This window comes from Apodemus sylvaticus, chromosome 5, assembly GCF_947179515.1.
Source record: "Apodemus sylvaticus chromosome 5, mApoSyl1.1, whole genome shotgun sequence".
In the NCBI taxonomy this organism is placed as follows: domain Eukaryota; kingdom Metazoa; phylum Chordata; class Mammalia; order Rodentia; family Muridae; genus Apodemus; species Apodemus sylvaticus.
In genome coordinates, this window is record NC_067476.1 from 135,722,947 (window position 1) to 135,738,064 (window position 15,118).

A 15,118-nucleotide genomic window follows, 5' to 3' on the forward strand; every position below is an offset into this window, starting at 1 on the left:
AGGCGGTGAGATCAGAGGCAGCCCCTGCTCCCACTTTAGAAGTCACAGGAAGCCGGGCGGTGGTGGCGCACACCTGAAATTCCAGCACTCTAGGAGGCAGAGGCAGGAGGATTTCTGAGTTCAAGGCCAGCCTGGTCTACAGAGTGAGTTCCAGGACAGCCAAGGCTACACAAAGAAACCCTGTCTTGAAAAAAACCAAATCCAAAAAACAAAAAACAAAAAAACAAAAAAACAAAAAAAGAAGAAGTCGTCACAGGAAAACCCAGCTGCACATGTGTCACATACGTCTCACACCATTTTTGTCATCTCCTTTTTCTTTATAATATTTCAGAAACCTTTGTCCATTGTTCATATGTTTATTCAGAACCAGTCGTTGAATATTATTTATTTCATTTTCAGTGTGCTTTAAACATCTTTATTTCTACTTGTATCTCCCCCCTCCCCCCCCAAGGGCTTCTCACTTAGCAATGTCTAATCATCATCTCACAGGGAGAATCCTTCACCAATATAGAGTGTAACACTACGGAACTAACATAGTATAAAAATAGACTAAAGGAAGAGACTGCCCGTTTTCTTATCTAAAGAGACTGGGGTGGAGGAGGGGGCAGCCCAACCAGATGGGTCCCTGAGACAATCCGCAGAGGAAACGCCCAAAACAGACAACCCTTCTCCAGACTTAGACCTCCAAAAGCTGGCTCAGCCAGGGCTACTGCCCCACAGGACGCCACACAGACCCTGTGCTAAGTTCTGCAGCCTGAAAGACAACTCGCTCTGCTTGTTTCCAGACTGAAAAGGGACATGAGGGGAGAGCCTGTGGAGGGGCCAGTAAGCAGCTTTGAGCCACACACCCCACACATTTATTTTTAAATAATAAATAAATAGCAAAGGAAATACAGGAAAGAAAACATTCATGAATCCAAGTCACTAAAGTGCTTTCAAACATAAATTCAAAAAGACCAAGAAGTTGGGTCTGACCTTCAGACAGTCTCCAGATATTTACAATTGCTTAAACATGGCACGAGGTGATTTCAGAAGAGGGGCATATGGCTTTCTTTGCTGTTTATACATCGAATATTCAAGTCCTATCAAGTAACTCCTATCACAAAGACAGGGATGTCCTAGACCCAGCTCAAGGAACAGTAATATAGCATCCATCCATCCATCCATCCATCCATCCATCCATCCATCCATTCCTCTGAAGCCTTGAGGCTTCTCCTAGGAATGTATAACCATTATATTTACACTTGTAACCCAGTACTAGAGAGGCTGAGACAGGAGATCCTGAAAATGAGGCTAGCCACAGCTGCACAGCAAGACCCTGTTTCAACAAAACCAAGCCAAATATTCAAACTTAAAAAGAGGAGGTCAGATGAGCCCTCTTAATGACTGAACCACATCCATGTGGTGCTGGGTAATGAATCCAAGCCTTCTTGTATACTGTTAACTAAGCTACCTCACACCCTACCCCTAAAATTATCTTTGAACTTCATATCGTCCATGTTTAAATTCTACAAAGGAAAAACAAGACTTTAGACCACATTGATTGGCTTGAGAGATTGTATGAATGTTCTCCACTCTAGAATTAAATGCAGCTTTCCCTAAGTCATTATTCAGTCAGCATTGTAGTGTTGCCTTTTATCCAGATAGTTCAGGAAGAAAATCAAACTGAAGGTGTTCTCCTTGGACCTGCCTCCTGAAAAAAATACTTGTGAGAAATATGCATATTTCCAAGTTTTGGGGGAGCAATCTCAGTCTCACGAGGCTCCCACCTGTGGGGGCTGGCGAACCTGCAGCCCTGGGGCTTGGGAACTTCCCTGAGTACTCGACCCTGAGGGCATCTTCTTGATCGCCTGCCTGGAAGAGCTGGACAGGTCAATGGCCACATCTTCCAAGCTACCCTCAGGGTTCAGGCTCGTTTGGTCTGGTCCCCTCTCAGGTCCATCCTGATCCTTATTAGCACCTTTCTGGCGATGGTCAAATTTCCAGAGTCCCGCCAACTCGCCTTCACTTTCTGGTTTCTTCATCCCTGTAGACTTTCTATGCATCCCTGGAAAACAGAAAGGGAAAGCAACAACAATGAAAGTTTTGTTTTGTCTTGAGTCAGGGTCTTTCTATGCAGTCCTGACTGCCCTGGATCTCACTTTGTACCTCAGGTTCGCTTGACGCACAGTGATCTGCCTGCCTCTGCCTCCCAGTCACTCAGACAGACCAAAGGCATGTGCCACCACACCAGGCTCAAAAACATTTTTAAATCCAGCAATTAAGTGCATTCCTTCCTTGTCACTGTTCTTTCAGTCTGTCTATAATGTCCTTTCTCAGTGATCCTCTGGGTCCTAAAGAGAGTGACCAGGTAGGCCAGCTCCCAGCATTAGGGTTTGAAAAGCTCTATTTGTCAGCTGTCACTCCTGCAAAATGCTTTGTTGGGTGACACTGTTTGTTTAAATGACAGAATGAATCCTGTTCGGCACTTGGCTTGTGTATAACTGAGGTCCCGTGGATGCAAGTCAGAACCCCTATTTGTGTCATTTCAGGGGACTGGGCATGGCTCCCTACCCCTCCCCACCCACTTCTGTCTAATCTCTAGTCTGTAGGCAAAGCCCAGGTTGTATTAACCATGCAATCTCCAGTTCTCAGCCCGGCATCAGGCAGAAAAACTGTTGAGCTTTCCCAGCCTAAAATCCCTAGGATCCACCGAAGTAACTTACTGCTAGTAATTACCTTGTGACCCAAGCTTGCAAACTCTGAACCCAAACAGCACAATACGGGTAAGAACCCAGAAAAGGCTTGACCTCTTCAATAGAAGCACTCTCCAGGGTATGTTTGTTAAATCAGGCCCCGGGGACCTGACTTACTGCTTCAGCAGTGCAGACAGAATGGAATGATCTAGATTCTCCCTGCTCTGCATGGCCCTGTTAACCCTGCACTCTAAACCGCATAGCTTCCACACTTTCAAGTAGTATTCGCCACTTTGATAATGTGTATCAAACGCAGTGCAAGAGTATCTGTCCGCTTACGCATTTTCGAATACATGTTTACCAATGTGAATAGCCTAAAGGGATTTTCCCACACATTGCCTACACAGTTTCAACAGAAAATTAAGGCTCGGAATTAAAGAAAAATCAGAGTCCAGACTGGACCTAAATCTGAGACCTCTTTGCTCTGCATATCCATGGTGAGAACACGGGCCCACCTCTCTGGTCTTGCTCTCAACAACCACTCACCCAGAAGCCAGGGTGCGCAGGAGCCCTGCAGGCTCTCTGCGGAGTTGAGCACGGAGTCTGGCAGCGGGATGCAGTGGCGCACCATGGCTCCGTAGAGCCCATACTCAGCCATCACACTGCTGCCGCCCCAGCGCTTCTCTCGCTTACGCCACTTGGCTCTCCGGTTCTGGAACCAGACCTGGGTAGAGGCAGAGGGGAGACGGGGAGACAGGAGGGCTCAAGAAGAGACACTATGAAAAGGAGCGCCTAGAGAAGGGCATGCCTCCAGGCCCCCGGGTCTGTCTACCACGGGACCAACCCCACCCCTGGCCCGCAGGCTCGTGTGGGTGGTATCAGCCCTCCAAACACACAAGGACTGGACATTATGGACATAGGTTGGAGCCACCGCCTTTGAAGCTGTCCAAGGAGTTAGGAAGTAAAAACAAAGAATGAAAAGGACCCAATCCTAAAGGGGCTTCCTCCAGTGTTTCCTGGTTTTTCTGTTTAGAAAGCTCACAGGGGCGATTGTCCCTTCAAATCTTAGATTCATTGATTGCTGCTTTTTCTCCTATAAAAAAGTACATTAATTTAAACAATACGTCAAGATATCCTGAAGCTTAGAGCGGTAGATCCCTGGTAACTCTTCCAAAGAGTATATCCTCCAGGGGACACCCATATGACGCAAAGACAGCACAGGGTGACTCAGTGTATACCGTGATGTCTCTAAGAACAGAAGATGAGCAGTAAACATTTTACTAATATATCTTCATGTGGTTTCTAGTAGAACATCCATTGTGTGATTTTTTTTTTAGAATACTATTTTCATGGTGACATTTTTATTAATTTTGTGTTCATGACTGTAGAAGTTGGTGTGCCTCCCCACACATGTCAGAGAACAATTTGCAAGAATTCGGTACTCTCCTACAAAGTGAGTACCAGATCCAACTTAGGTCTAAGTGTTGGTGGCAGGGCCATATTGAGGGCCTACAACTGTGTAATATCTGAGGGCAGGTTGGAGATGATAGAAAAAAAAAAAGTATGAAGGCTCCAGGGAGCCTTTTAGTGCCTTTAACTGGGTCCCTCTCAGTTCTCAAATGAAGGGGAGCACCCTGAGCTGTTCTGAGTGGCTGTGCTTGCTCACTGTGTGGATGGCGGGTTCTGTGAAGGGGTCTTTGAGAAAGGAAGGGCAGCAGACACCTGTATCCGGTCCTCCGGGAGCTCTGTTTTTGCAGCCAACATTTCCCGCGCGTACACGTCAGGATAGTGGGCCTCACCAAACGCCTTCTCCAGTTCTTCGAGTTGATGGGCAGTGAAAACCGTTCTGTAGAGAGTCAGAAACACACCTGAAATATGCCATTGAGAGAAAACCCATTCACAAATGCACAAAATCATGCCTTTAAACTTGTACAGATTTCCCTGTGGCCTCCCAAGAATTGCAGGTCATCTTTGACCCTGGGTATGAGTGGTCGTCACTGCCCACCATAGTAGACTGCTGAGCCTTCTCTACACTCTCACATGCTGTCCTCAAAGACAATAGGGTGTGTCCACCTGAAGAAACACGGGCAGAGAAGGCATCCTGGACCCATACCTGTGCCTCCGCTTCTTCCTCTTGCCCAGGGTAAGGGACATCTTCGGGTCACTCTTTTCTTCAGATGGACTGTCCCCATCTGTTGGTACAAAAAGATGACTCTATGAAAATGTGAAAATTTTGCTATATTTTGGGCATTTTAACGTGAAGGCTAATGTCGTGTTTATTAAGAGTGTACTTCGTAGCATGCAGGCTCTAGACCCAGGTCCCCTGCACATTTGTAGCAGAAATGCAGCTTTATCTTCATGTGGTCCCCTAACATGGAGCAGGGAGAGGGGGCTGACTCAGACTTTGTTGCCCGCCAATGGAGCCCCTTTCTTAAGAGGACTGCCTACTTTGGCCTCAGTGTGAAAGAGTGCTCTTAGTCCTGCAGAAACTGGATGTCTCGTGGTAGTTTGGTACCCAAGGTGGGCCTCCCCTTCTCTGAGAAGGAGATTGGGTAATGGGGTGAGGGATTTGGAAAGGTGAGACTGGGAGGGGAGGCTGTCATCAGGATGTAAAGTGGATAAATAAATAAATAATGAATGAACGAAGACAAAATAACTTTATAATTATATAAAAGCCCTGTTGGCCAGAAAAAGAAAAGAATATACTTAGTGATATGCACAGCCAAAGACAGCAATTCCCATATTTCAGACACTGTCTACAGTCTTTCAATTATTCTTTATAAATAAAAAGAATAAAATAACGTGGTAGCTGGTATTATTGCCCTGCCAGATCACACAGGTCAAGGTGCTGTGATGAAGTGGGGAATCCAAATTTCATATTCTGTAAAGCCAGTGCTACGAGGCTACTAGGCTACTAAATGTCTTTTCTAACCAGAGTTCCACAGATGCTAGATCACCCTGCTCCCTGCTCCGGCTGCCTCCCTCCTACCCTTAACATCCATGTGGACATTTCTGACAGGCGGGGTTTGTGACATCAAATCTTTGTCAAAACTCACCCTGCCCTGATGCATGAATCCTAGAGACATAGCCCAGGAAGGGTGTGCATAGATTCCCTTGAGAACAATGCCATTCAGCTGTGACATTATTTACCCATATTCAATGTACCAAAAGATCTCCGGGTAAGGAAAGCTAAAAGCCAAATTTTTATCAGATTCCTTGTTTGAAAGAATTGCCCACCAAATTTTTTAAATGAATAAAGACAAAAGTAACAAAATAATACCAATTTTGTTTCCATATCAATGATACCACCATTAAACAGCATATTAATATTCCCTAAAGTAAAATAGGTTTATATTGATTCATAGAAATGATAATATTTGCATGTGTTGATTTTATAATCTAATATTTAAACTAATGTCAACCGTCTCTATTTTTCTTTTAATGTGACAGAATTTCTCACCAGTCACATTATGCTGTTTCTGCAGGAAGTGCCCTTGGAGAATAAAATTTACTTGCATTTTACCTTTCAGAGAAGAAAGACGCCACCCTATGAAGATAGCTTTTTGGGTTTAGTGGCACAAAAAATAGAGGGTTTCATCTCATCCTACAGAGAGGCAGTTGGTTCCCTGCTGAGAGCCCCTTCAGACCCTGGCCAGCCCCCTGTGTTCTACAGACTCCATCTGCTCTGCTATCCTAGCCTGGTGTTCTGCCGGACAGTTTCCGCTGGGTCCGCAGTTTTGTTTGGTTTTGTTGTTGTTGTTTTGCTTTGCATAATTCTCTCCCCTCGAGATCATATCCTCCCGCTCTCAGTTTTTTTGCCCAGTGGAAAGAATGTCTTTGCTTCCTTCTCTTTCCCACCATACGCCAAGATTCCCTCCTCCCCGAGAAAAATTGGTGGACTCTGAACTGAACGTGAACCTACCTAACTACATCAGAGTGAGCAGATGCCTTCGCTCGCCTGCTGGTATTGGATAGAAGGCGATAAAGAGAGAAAGAGGCTAGAGACCCAGAACTTAGGAGTTCGGCTTACCGGTAACCCAGCCCTCTTAAACTACCAGTCAGTTCTGCCGCTCTGCCTTAGGGATACGACATAGACACCAATCCTCCTGATTATCCGCCACCCAAAACCTGGTACTAAGTGCTGAGAGAAAGGGGCCCGCGGATCTGGTCACAAGAGCCATCGGAACCCTTGGTGGCTGTCCCCACTTGCAGGAATGGGGGATTGGAAGGAGAAGCTGCGGTTTGGAAACCGGCAGGAGGTGCAGAGGTCTGTCAGGGCTGAGATCTCTCTGGGAGCGACCAAGCATAAGGCAGGTGCTTCTAGACCTTTTGAGGATCGGAGGCGGGAAGCATTGACTAAATTACCCGACGTGGAGACGCTCTCGCTGCGCTGCTGGCTGCCGAGCGCAGGCGGCGCATGGACGGGACTCTGGGGGACAGCAGGCTCGGGTCCTGCAGGCGGCAGAAGCCGCAGATCGGCGAGGAGCAGGCAGCGCGCGCGAGCGGCGGCTGCGGACGGGGGCTGCGCTCCGAAGCCGCAGAGGAGGCCCAGGCCCAGCGGGAGAGCCCCGCGAGTCGGGCAGGAGCCGCAGAGTCCCGGCCCGACTCCCGGCCCCGGCCCTGTTGCCTCCGCTGGAACTTCACAGTTGGATCTTAGCCCAGGCTCCGCCGGAGTTGGCAGGTCTGCCTCCAATCCCAGCAGGTCACTGATGGCAAAGCTTCGAAGGCGAGAGCCGGTGGGAGGACAGCCTGGCGCCAGGGCTCTACTCCTGGAGCGCGCATCCGAAAGCCCATTCCGTCCAGTCATGCCTCTCAGTCCTCTAGGCCAGGCGGAGAGTTGAGTCCTTTCTGGCCACCTGTGCAGAGGAGGCTAGCTCAGGCGACCCCTTTTATGCTGGAGAAGCTGTCCCCAAACCTAGACAGTCTAGAAGGCGCCAATCAGCAGGGAGCAGACGCATCCAAGCTCCCACCAGCGAGGTTCAGACGCCATCAGCTCCCCTCCCCTGAGTTGTTGGCCTCCCAGCTGCGGTCCTCCTAGCCACCTCTTTTCTCTCTCCAGCTGTCCCTTAACCACCCCACCCCCATTCTCTGGACCGAGAAGAAAAGTGTGCAACAAGGGTTGCGGGGTTGCGGGGTTGCGTTGTCTCCCCTCTCTTATGACAGCCACAATGGGTCTCACTTCTGGACACCCCTGGCCTTCAAATACCTCACACTCCCAACTAACCTGTAAGATCTAGGAACGGTTCCCAAGCAAACACACACACACACACACCACTACCATCCAAACCACACGGGCCATTCTCTTCAACTCCAGCACCTAGTCTGAAAATTCCCTGAAGAAAAGTTGACATTTTGTATTTAACACACCGCCGGCCATTCTCCCTCCAGACAAAAACTCTTCCCTCACTACATCTTTAAGGGTAGAGTGCAATGCAGTCCCAAATTCCCTTGATGCTGCGAAGGGGCAGGAGAAAGGAAGAGAGGCAGATGTGGACTAGGAGAACTAAAACCTTGGACAGGCTGAACAGGAAAATACACAGCCCAGTGAAAATATAAGTTCATGTAGGCAAGCAATGGCTATTGTTTTAGTATAACAGTGTATCGCTTTTGATTCAGCAGTCCTGATCCCAGTCGGGGACGCTGGATAAACAGGGCCATCTACTGGGATTACTCACTGAGACTAACAAATCACTGCTCAGATTTATGATTAGTCAAAGACAACCCGACTGGCACGTAGGAATTTCATATTTGTTGAAATTAGAGCTAATTAAAACTCATAGGCCGGGGCTGAAGAAATGATTCAACTAAAAGCACTGGTAGCTCTTGCAGGGGGTCCACAGGGCAGCTTGCAACTGTCTGTAACTCCAGAGCCAAGGAATCTGGCACCGTCACACAGACATACATAAAAACAAAAAAAAAAAAAATCATTGCATGTAAACAAACAAACAAACAAACAACAACATGGCAAGCCCTCCTGCTCAGCCTCCAGCCCAGGCGCCCACCCTCTCTTGGAGCCAGGCTCTCAACTGTGCTTCTCAATATTGCCTGGCTTCCAACCCAGGCCGACAGCCAGCTGAGCTGCAACTTTAAGGGACCTGCGGGAGACCACCTGGAACGGGGTCAGAGCCCTGCACAGTGCACCTCCCTTGCTGTCTTCGAGGTTTGAGGGCGCCACCACTAAGCCAGGGGATTAAACAAGGGGCTCTAAGAAAGACAATAACAAGAGGCTGAGCATTAACTTTCCATTATTAAAAGAAGACCCAAATCTCCCCTCCAAGCTGTTCTCCAGGATTAACAAGCCAGGAACTTTCCTTCAGGATAATTGTCCATTGAGGCGCTCCCTAGAGGGTGGGTGGGTGGGTGGGGAGAAATCCTTTTCAGCTCTGCCAGGAATGGTGCTCAAAATTCACCTCTAGATTTAGGGGAAGATATCAGAGATATAGAGACTTGCCAATTAGCAGCTGTGAGTCTTCATAAATCCGAATTTAGGCTTGCAGCTAAGAAAGATACTCAGGAGTGCACTCTTTTGTAGTCTTGTAGCCAGAGTAGGTGACTCAACCAGGGTCACCTCAAATAGAAGAGGCTGCAGAGACCTTGCCACAGGCTTGCTGTCAAGGTCCAGCTCTTACAGCTGCCCTCTCCTAGATTCTACCTCAGGATGGAAGGTCACCCAGATGACAGACTCCCCACACACCAAGTAGATGCTAGAGATACAAAGCAACGAAAAGGTTGGGGATGGGAGGAGCAGCCTACCTCATCTGCTGGGGACAACCCAGAGTAGATGATTTCAACTCCCTGAAGGAGGGAAGATCTTACCAAATAAACCCATTTTGCAGATGAAAGGTTACTCAAACAAATAAACTTGTCTCATGGAACAAGGGAAGAGAAATGGGGAAAGTGAGGCAGAGCCTGGCTGAGGAAGGAGCTGGGCTAGGATTCTGAGGGTTTAAGGGGCCCTGCTATTCCTAAGCAGAAGCACCCCACTACTGCCTGCTGCCCAACTGGCAGGATGGAGGGGGACTGCAGGAACTCTGGTAGGAGGGCTGGATCTTTGGGCACCTTTCTGACAGAGGAAAGTGATATCAAAAAATTCTCTCATGGGGCCTTTGAGGTGGCTCCGAAAGTAAAGGTATTTGCCTCTAAGCCTGACTATCCAAGGAGTCCTGAACTCACACAGTGAAAGAAGAGAACTTACTCCCTCCTGTTCCATAAGCGAGCACTCTGGCATAAGGTCCTGACACAAGTCCCTCCAACATACACAGTAAGAAGTGGGGCGGGGGGGGGGGGGGGGGCGGATTACTGATTGGCTGCCATGGTCCTCAGAAGTGTGTGTGTGTGTGTGTGTGTAGTACTGATTGGCTGTCATGGTCCTCAGAAGTATGTGAAGGGTTCTGATTGACTGTCGTAGTACTCAGAGAGTGTGGGGGGTACTGATTGGCTGTCATGGTCCTCAGAAGTATGTGAAGGGTTCTGATTGGCTGTCGTAGTACTCAGAGAGTGTGGGGGGTACTGATTGGCTGTCATGGTCCTCAGAAGTGTGTGTGTGTGCTGATTGGCTGTTGTGGTCCTCAGAAGTGTGTGAGGGGTGCTGATTGGCTGTCGTGATCAGAAGTGGTGCTGATTGGCTGTTCTCTTGGTTCTCTTCCTACTAAGGAACACTGTGCTGTTGTACCCCCACTGCTGTCGCAAGTCCAATACTGGCACCAAGGGATGGAGACCCAGGAGCAAGAGATGGGGACGGTGCTTCAGTCAGTGTCCTTGAATAGTTCTAGTAGTTTAAGAGACAGGGGCGCTAGAGATGGATCTGCCACTGAGCCCACCCACACGGTATGTCCACCCCACCCCCAGGCAGATAAAGACTGGCTGAGAAGTTTGCACGCCCCTCGGTGCTTTGGCAGCCTGGTGTGGATGCCTCTTCTCACCATGGGCAGATCTGCTGCCTCTGCTACTCCCCTTGAGATCCTAAATCCATTAAGGAGTCCAGATTTCTCTTCATCATCCAGGATTATCTGGGATTTAACTAAACAAAGTTTCCTCTCTCATTATTTTCAGGGAAGGTTTCCAGACCCTCTCTTGTTGCCAACTACAAATGTGGCAAGCCACCGCGTCTCTAGTGTGCCCCGTTTAGGTGCGTTGTAGCCTTTCACAGAAGCAGGCTGGGGCTTTCCTACCTAGTGCTGGACCACAGGCATGGCTCCTCATCTTTCCGAACCGCTGCTGGCCTGGCTGCTATTCAGAGTCTCAGATATAACAGGAGTGGGCTAGCGCGTCGAACGCTCATATTTGCTTCTCTGCCCCTTGTCAAATTGTTAAACATTGTTAGAGCCCTGCATATTGGCTCAGGCCTGTAATTCCCACACTTGGGATACTGAGACAGGAAAATCGCCACCCAGTGGAAGCCAACAGGCCACCTGTGCTACAGAGTAAAAACCTATCTCAAAACAAAACCAATCAAACCCAAAAAAGTTGTAGGAAGGCTGTTTTTCCTGTCCCTCCCCTTTCCTTGGTCAGCCTGCCTGCCCTGCTCCTAGCTCCCCTGACCCTCAGGTTCATATCTTTTCCTTGGGATTTTCTTGACTCTTGAGTCCACCTTACCAGCTAGGCATATGTGACAAGAATTAGCAAGTTCTGAGAAATCCTGGATCACAGAACAACAGAAGTGGATTATACATCCTCTGTTCTGCTATAAACATGGGCCGTGCACTCCACCCAGTCTCTGCAAGGTCCTAGCGGAAGTTTCCTGTATTCAGTGATGACCGTATTCCACATTGCTTTCTCCTTCCCAGATTGTAGGTGTCCCACTTAGACTCCATTCTTGGGTCCTTGTACTAGGCCAGACCCAGATGCTGAGGTAAATATGGACTACTAACTTTTTACCCTGACTCGATGGGGGAAATCTTTGTTCTGTAGACAGAAACCCCTTAAACCCGCAAAACAGAGTCTCAGCACTGATCTACTACTAAGAGTGTGGCTGAGGCCACACACTTGTCTCAAGGAGGACAATTGTCTGTTTCCAGTCCCTCTCCATTTGTGGATGAGGCAATAGCAGTTCTGCATGGCTCCTTCTCCACCTTCTCTAATATCTGTCTGTCCTGAGATCCTACCCTCCCATGCATCTGGACTCAGACACTCTCTCCAGCTTTGTATCTAGGGGCCCCGTCTTCAAGCACTCCCTGTCTGTCTTGCTTCCTCACTGTGTTCCCTGAAGTCATCTTCAGATTGATATCTTCCGATGCCTGACTGAGCATCCACACCTGGGCATCCCTATCCTTCATGGCGGAGCTCACAGCACAGTACCATCTCCCTAACAAGAATTTTCAGATTTGTTTCCAGCCTGGGACATACTCTTGAAGCCTGTCTCTATTTTACATGCATGTTAGAAAAGTGCTGAGAGCCCAGCCGGAGCTGGATTCAGTATCCTCCCTCCAGCCCACCGCTCCCCAGCATGCCTGTAAAATAGAGGCAGGCTTCAAGACAATGTCCCGCGCTGAAAGTTCTTGTTGGGGAGATGATACTGTGCTGTGAGCTCTTTGTGGGAACGCAGATGTAGACAGTCTCCAAGCTCTGGAACAGGGACCAGTGCTGAGCTGGTAGTGCTATCGGTGCCTGTTTTCTACAGCTGTTTTCTCTGAACTAAAACTGGGGAAACTTAAAAGGAACAGGGCGTTCATAAAACTCAGAAAGCTCAGAAAGATACAAGGCTTTTTAGTTGGATGAGTCTTCATTAGTTTTTGATATGCTATTTTTTCTTTTTTAAATGATTTTGACTGGCTATTAATATTAGTGGTAGTAATCAAGTTGTGAGAATGATTAGTGGGGTGAATAAAGGGTCTGAGGAAAACATAATTGAGACATTTAAACTGTTTTCATAATTTTGTCATAATAGTGATAGGCTAGAGGAAGCTATAGGAGGTTACATTGGCTCACGTTTTTTTGGCCTCTGCTAATTAAGTTCATGGAAGAAATATTAGTGATGGTAAAATGATTTTTAGCATTTTGGAAGATTAAGGTTTTGTACATAGTCGGAGTTCTGTACGTGTTGGAGACTTTGACTAGGAGGGCTAATCCTACTGCTGCTTTATATGCTGCAAACACTAAAATAGTAACGGGGATTGGCATTGAGATCATGGAGTTAGAATTTTAAGTGACTATTGAAACTATAATAAAGAAGGAAAGTATTATACCTTCTAGGATAGGAGGGTTGATAAAGGTGAGAGCAGAATATAAGAGTACCTAGAAGTGATAAAGTAAAAGCTAGTGTAAAGTTAAGGAAGGCAGATGTCATATTGGTAATTATGAATATAATCATAATCTAATGAGTCAAAATCATTATTTTTAATTGAACTAATTACCAATTATTCTGTTTATTCTAATCCTTTTTGTATGCATCCATAGGTGAGTCCGAGAGATAAAATAGTGAATAGGGTAAAAACTGAAATTATTATTGTAATAGTATTGGTTGTCTGGACTGCTCATGGTAGTGGGAGTAACAAAGCAGTTTCGAGGTCAAATAGTAGAAATGTAATAGCTACTAAGAAAAAAATTATTGAAAAAGGTAGACGTGCAGGGCTTGTAGAATCAAACCTATATTCATATGGATTTGCTTTTCCTGAATATGGGTTTATTTGGGGGAGTCAGAATGTGACCAAGATTAAAATAAAAGATAGTAAGCTGTTAATTGGGATAATAGTAAATAAATTGATTACTCTTCTGAAATTTATCAGAATTTGGAAGTCAGTTATATTTATTATTCTAAGAGAGTAAGATCCTCATCAATAGATGGAAACATATAGGAAAAGTCAGACTACATCTTCAAGGTGTCAGTACCATGCTGCTGCTTCAAATCCAAAATGGCGGTGTTTGGATGTAAAGTGAAATTTTAGTTGTCATAGGAGGCATGCAATAAGGAATGTAGATTCAATAATTACATGGAGGCCATGAAATCCTGTTCTTATAAAGAATGTAGACCTGTTAATTCCATCTGAGATGGAGAATGGTGTTCCAAAATATTCTGAGGCTTGTAGGACAGTGAAATAAAGTCCTAACATAATAGTAATTAGTAAGGCTTGATTTATATGATTTCATTTTCCTTCTATTAAGCTATGATGGGCTCATGTAATGAGATGAGACAACTGGTAGCAGAAGTACTGATGTATTTAGAAGTGGATTGAGGGGTGTGATTCCTGTGGGTGGTCAGCAGCCTTCATGGTCATGTGCTGGTACTAGACTGGAATGGAAAAATGCTCAGGAAAAAAAAAGCGAAGAAAAATACTTTGGAAACAATAAATAAGATTATTCCATATCGAAGTCCTTTTTGTATTCACAATAGGAGTATGGTGACCTTGGTATGTTCCTTTGCAAGTGATATCTTGTCATCGTTGATATGTTGTAAGATATTTGCTAGCAGACCTATAGATAATAGTGTGATGGAATTGTAGTGAAATCATATTACTAGGCCAGATGTTAGTAAGGGGGCTGAAAAGGCTCCTGTTAATAATGGTCATGGGCTTGGATTAACTATGTGATATGCATGGGTTTGGTGGGTCTTCATGTTTTATCATGTAGCTATATGCTTACTAAGAGAGTAAACATGTAGACTTGAATTAGGGATATGGCAAATTCTAGTACTGCAAGTAGAAGTAAAATGATAAATGTAATAGTGGCAGTTGATGGGCTGATATTTATTAGTACTAAGGTGGCTCCTCCAATAAAGTGTATGAATAAGTGGCCTGCTATTAATATATATATATGTATACACACACACACACACACACACACACATATATATATATATATATATATATATATATTAGCTGTTAATTGAATTGCTAGTGCTATAGGTTCAATAAATAAGCTAATTGTTTCTATAATAATTAGTATAAGAACTAATGAAATAGGATTTTCTTGTGGAAGGAAATGAGCTAGTGAACTTTTTAGTTTGTGTCAAAACTCTAAAATTACAGCTCATGCTCATAATGGAATTGCTATGCTTAGGTTTATAGATAATTGAGTGATGGGTGTAAATGTTGTAGGAGAAGTTCTAGTAGGTTTATGGATCCAATAAATAGAATTAAGGATACAATTATTAGTGCTCAAGTTTGTCCTTTTGGTGTATGAATTAGTATTATTTGTCTAATAATAAGTTTAATCAGTCAATGTTGAAATGAATGAACAATTGCTGATTAAGTGTTCTGATGATGGGAACAGGATTAATGGGAATATAATGATGGTTGTGACCAGTGGTAAACCTATTACTGCAGGGGTAACGAAAGAGGCAAATAGATTTTCATTCATTTTGATTCTCAAGGGTGTTTTGTTTTTAGTGCTGCTAGAATTTTTAGTGATGGGAATGCTGGAAAAACTTGTGAAGAAATTTTTAATTGAAATACAATAAATAGAGTTGTTATTGATAAAACAATAATAAACGATCATGTGGCTTTGTC

General features: G+C 45.6%; 1 protein-coding gene across 1 annotated transcript; it reads right to left on the bottom strand.

Moving 5' to 3' along the window:
• Window positions 1–323: 323 nt before the first annotated feature.
• Window positions 324–7,560, bottom strand: Vsx1 (visual system homeobox 1). Its single transcript, XM_052181519.1, has 5 exons — window positions 7,041–7,560; window positions 4,789–4,867; window positions 4,398–4,521; window positions 3,222–3,399; window positions 324–2,047 (listed from the first exon to the last, which is right to left on the bottom strand). Exons 1-5 carry the CDS (start codon window positions 7,480–7,482, stop codon window positions 1,755–1,757), a joined length of 1,116 nt encoding a protein of 371 aa, XP_052037479.1. The 5' UTR covers window positions 7,483–7,560; the 3' UTR covers window positions 324–1,754.
• Between the last annotated feature and the right edge of the window lie 7,558 nt (window positions 7,561–15,118).

Bases quoted from the DNA above. Each gene is read 5' to 3' on its own strand.
- Vsx1 (XM_052181519.1), bottom strand. From the start codon at position 7,482: ATGACTGGACGGAATGGGCTTTCGGATGCGCGCTCCAGGAGTAGAGCC. The intron at 4,868-7,040 runs GTAATTTAGTCA...TTGTACCAACAG, and splicing joins CGAGAGCGTCTCCACGTCGG to ATGGGGACAGTCCATCTGAA. The intron at 2,048-3,221 runs GTGAGTGGTTGT...TCTGTTTTCCAG, and splicing joins CTGCGCACCCTGGCTTCTGG to GGATGCATAGAAAGTCTACA.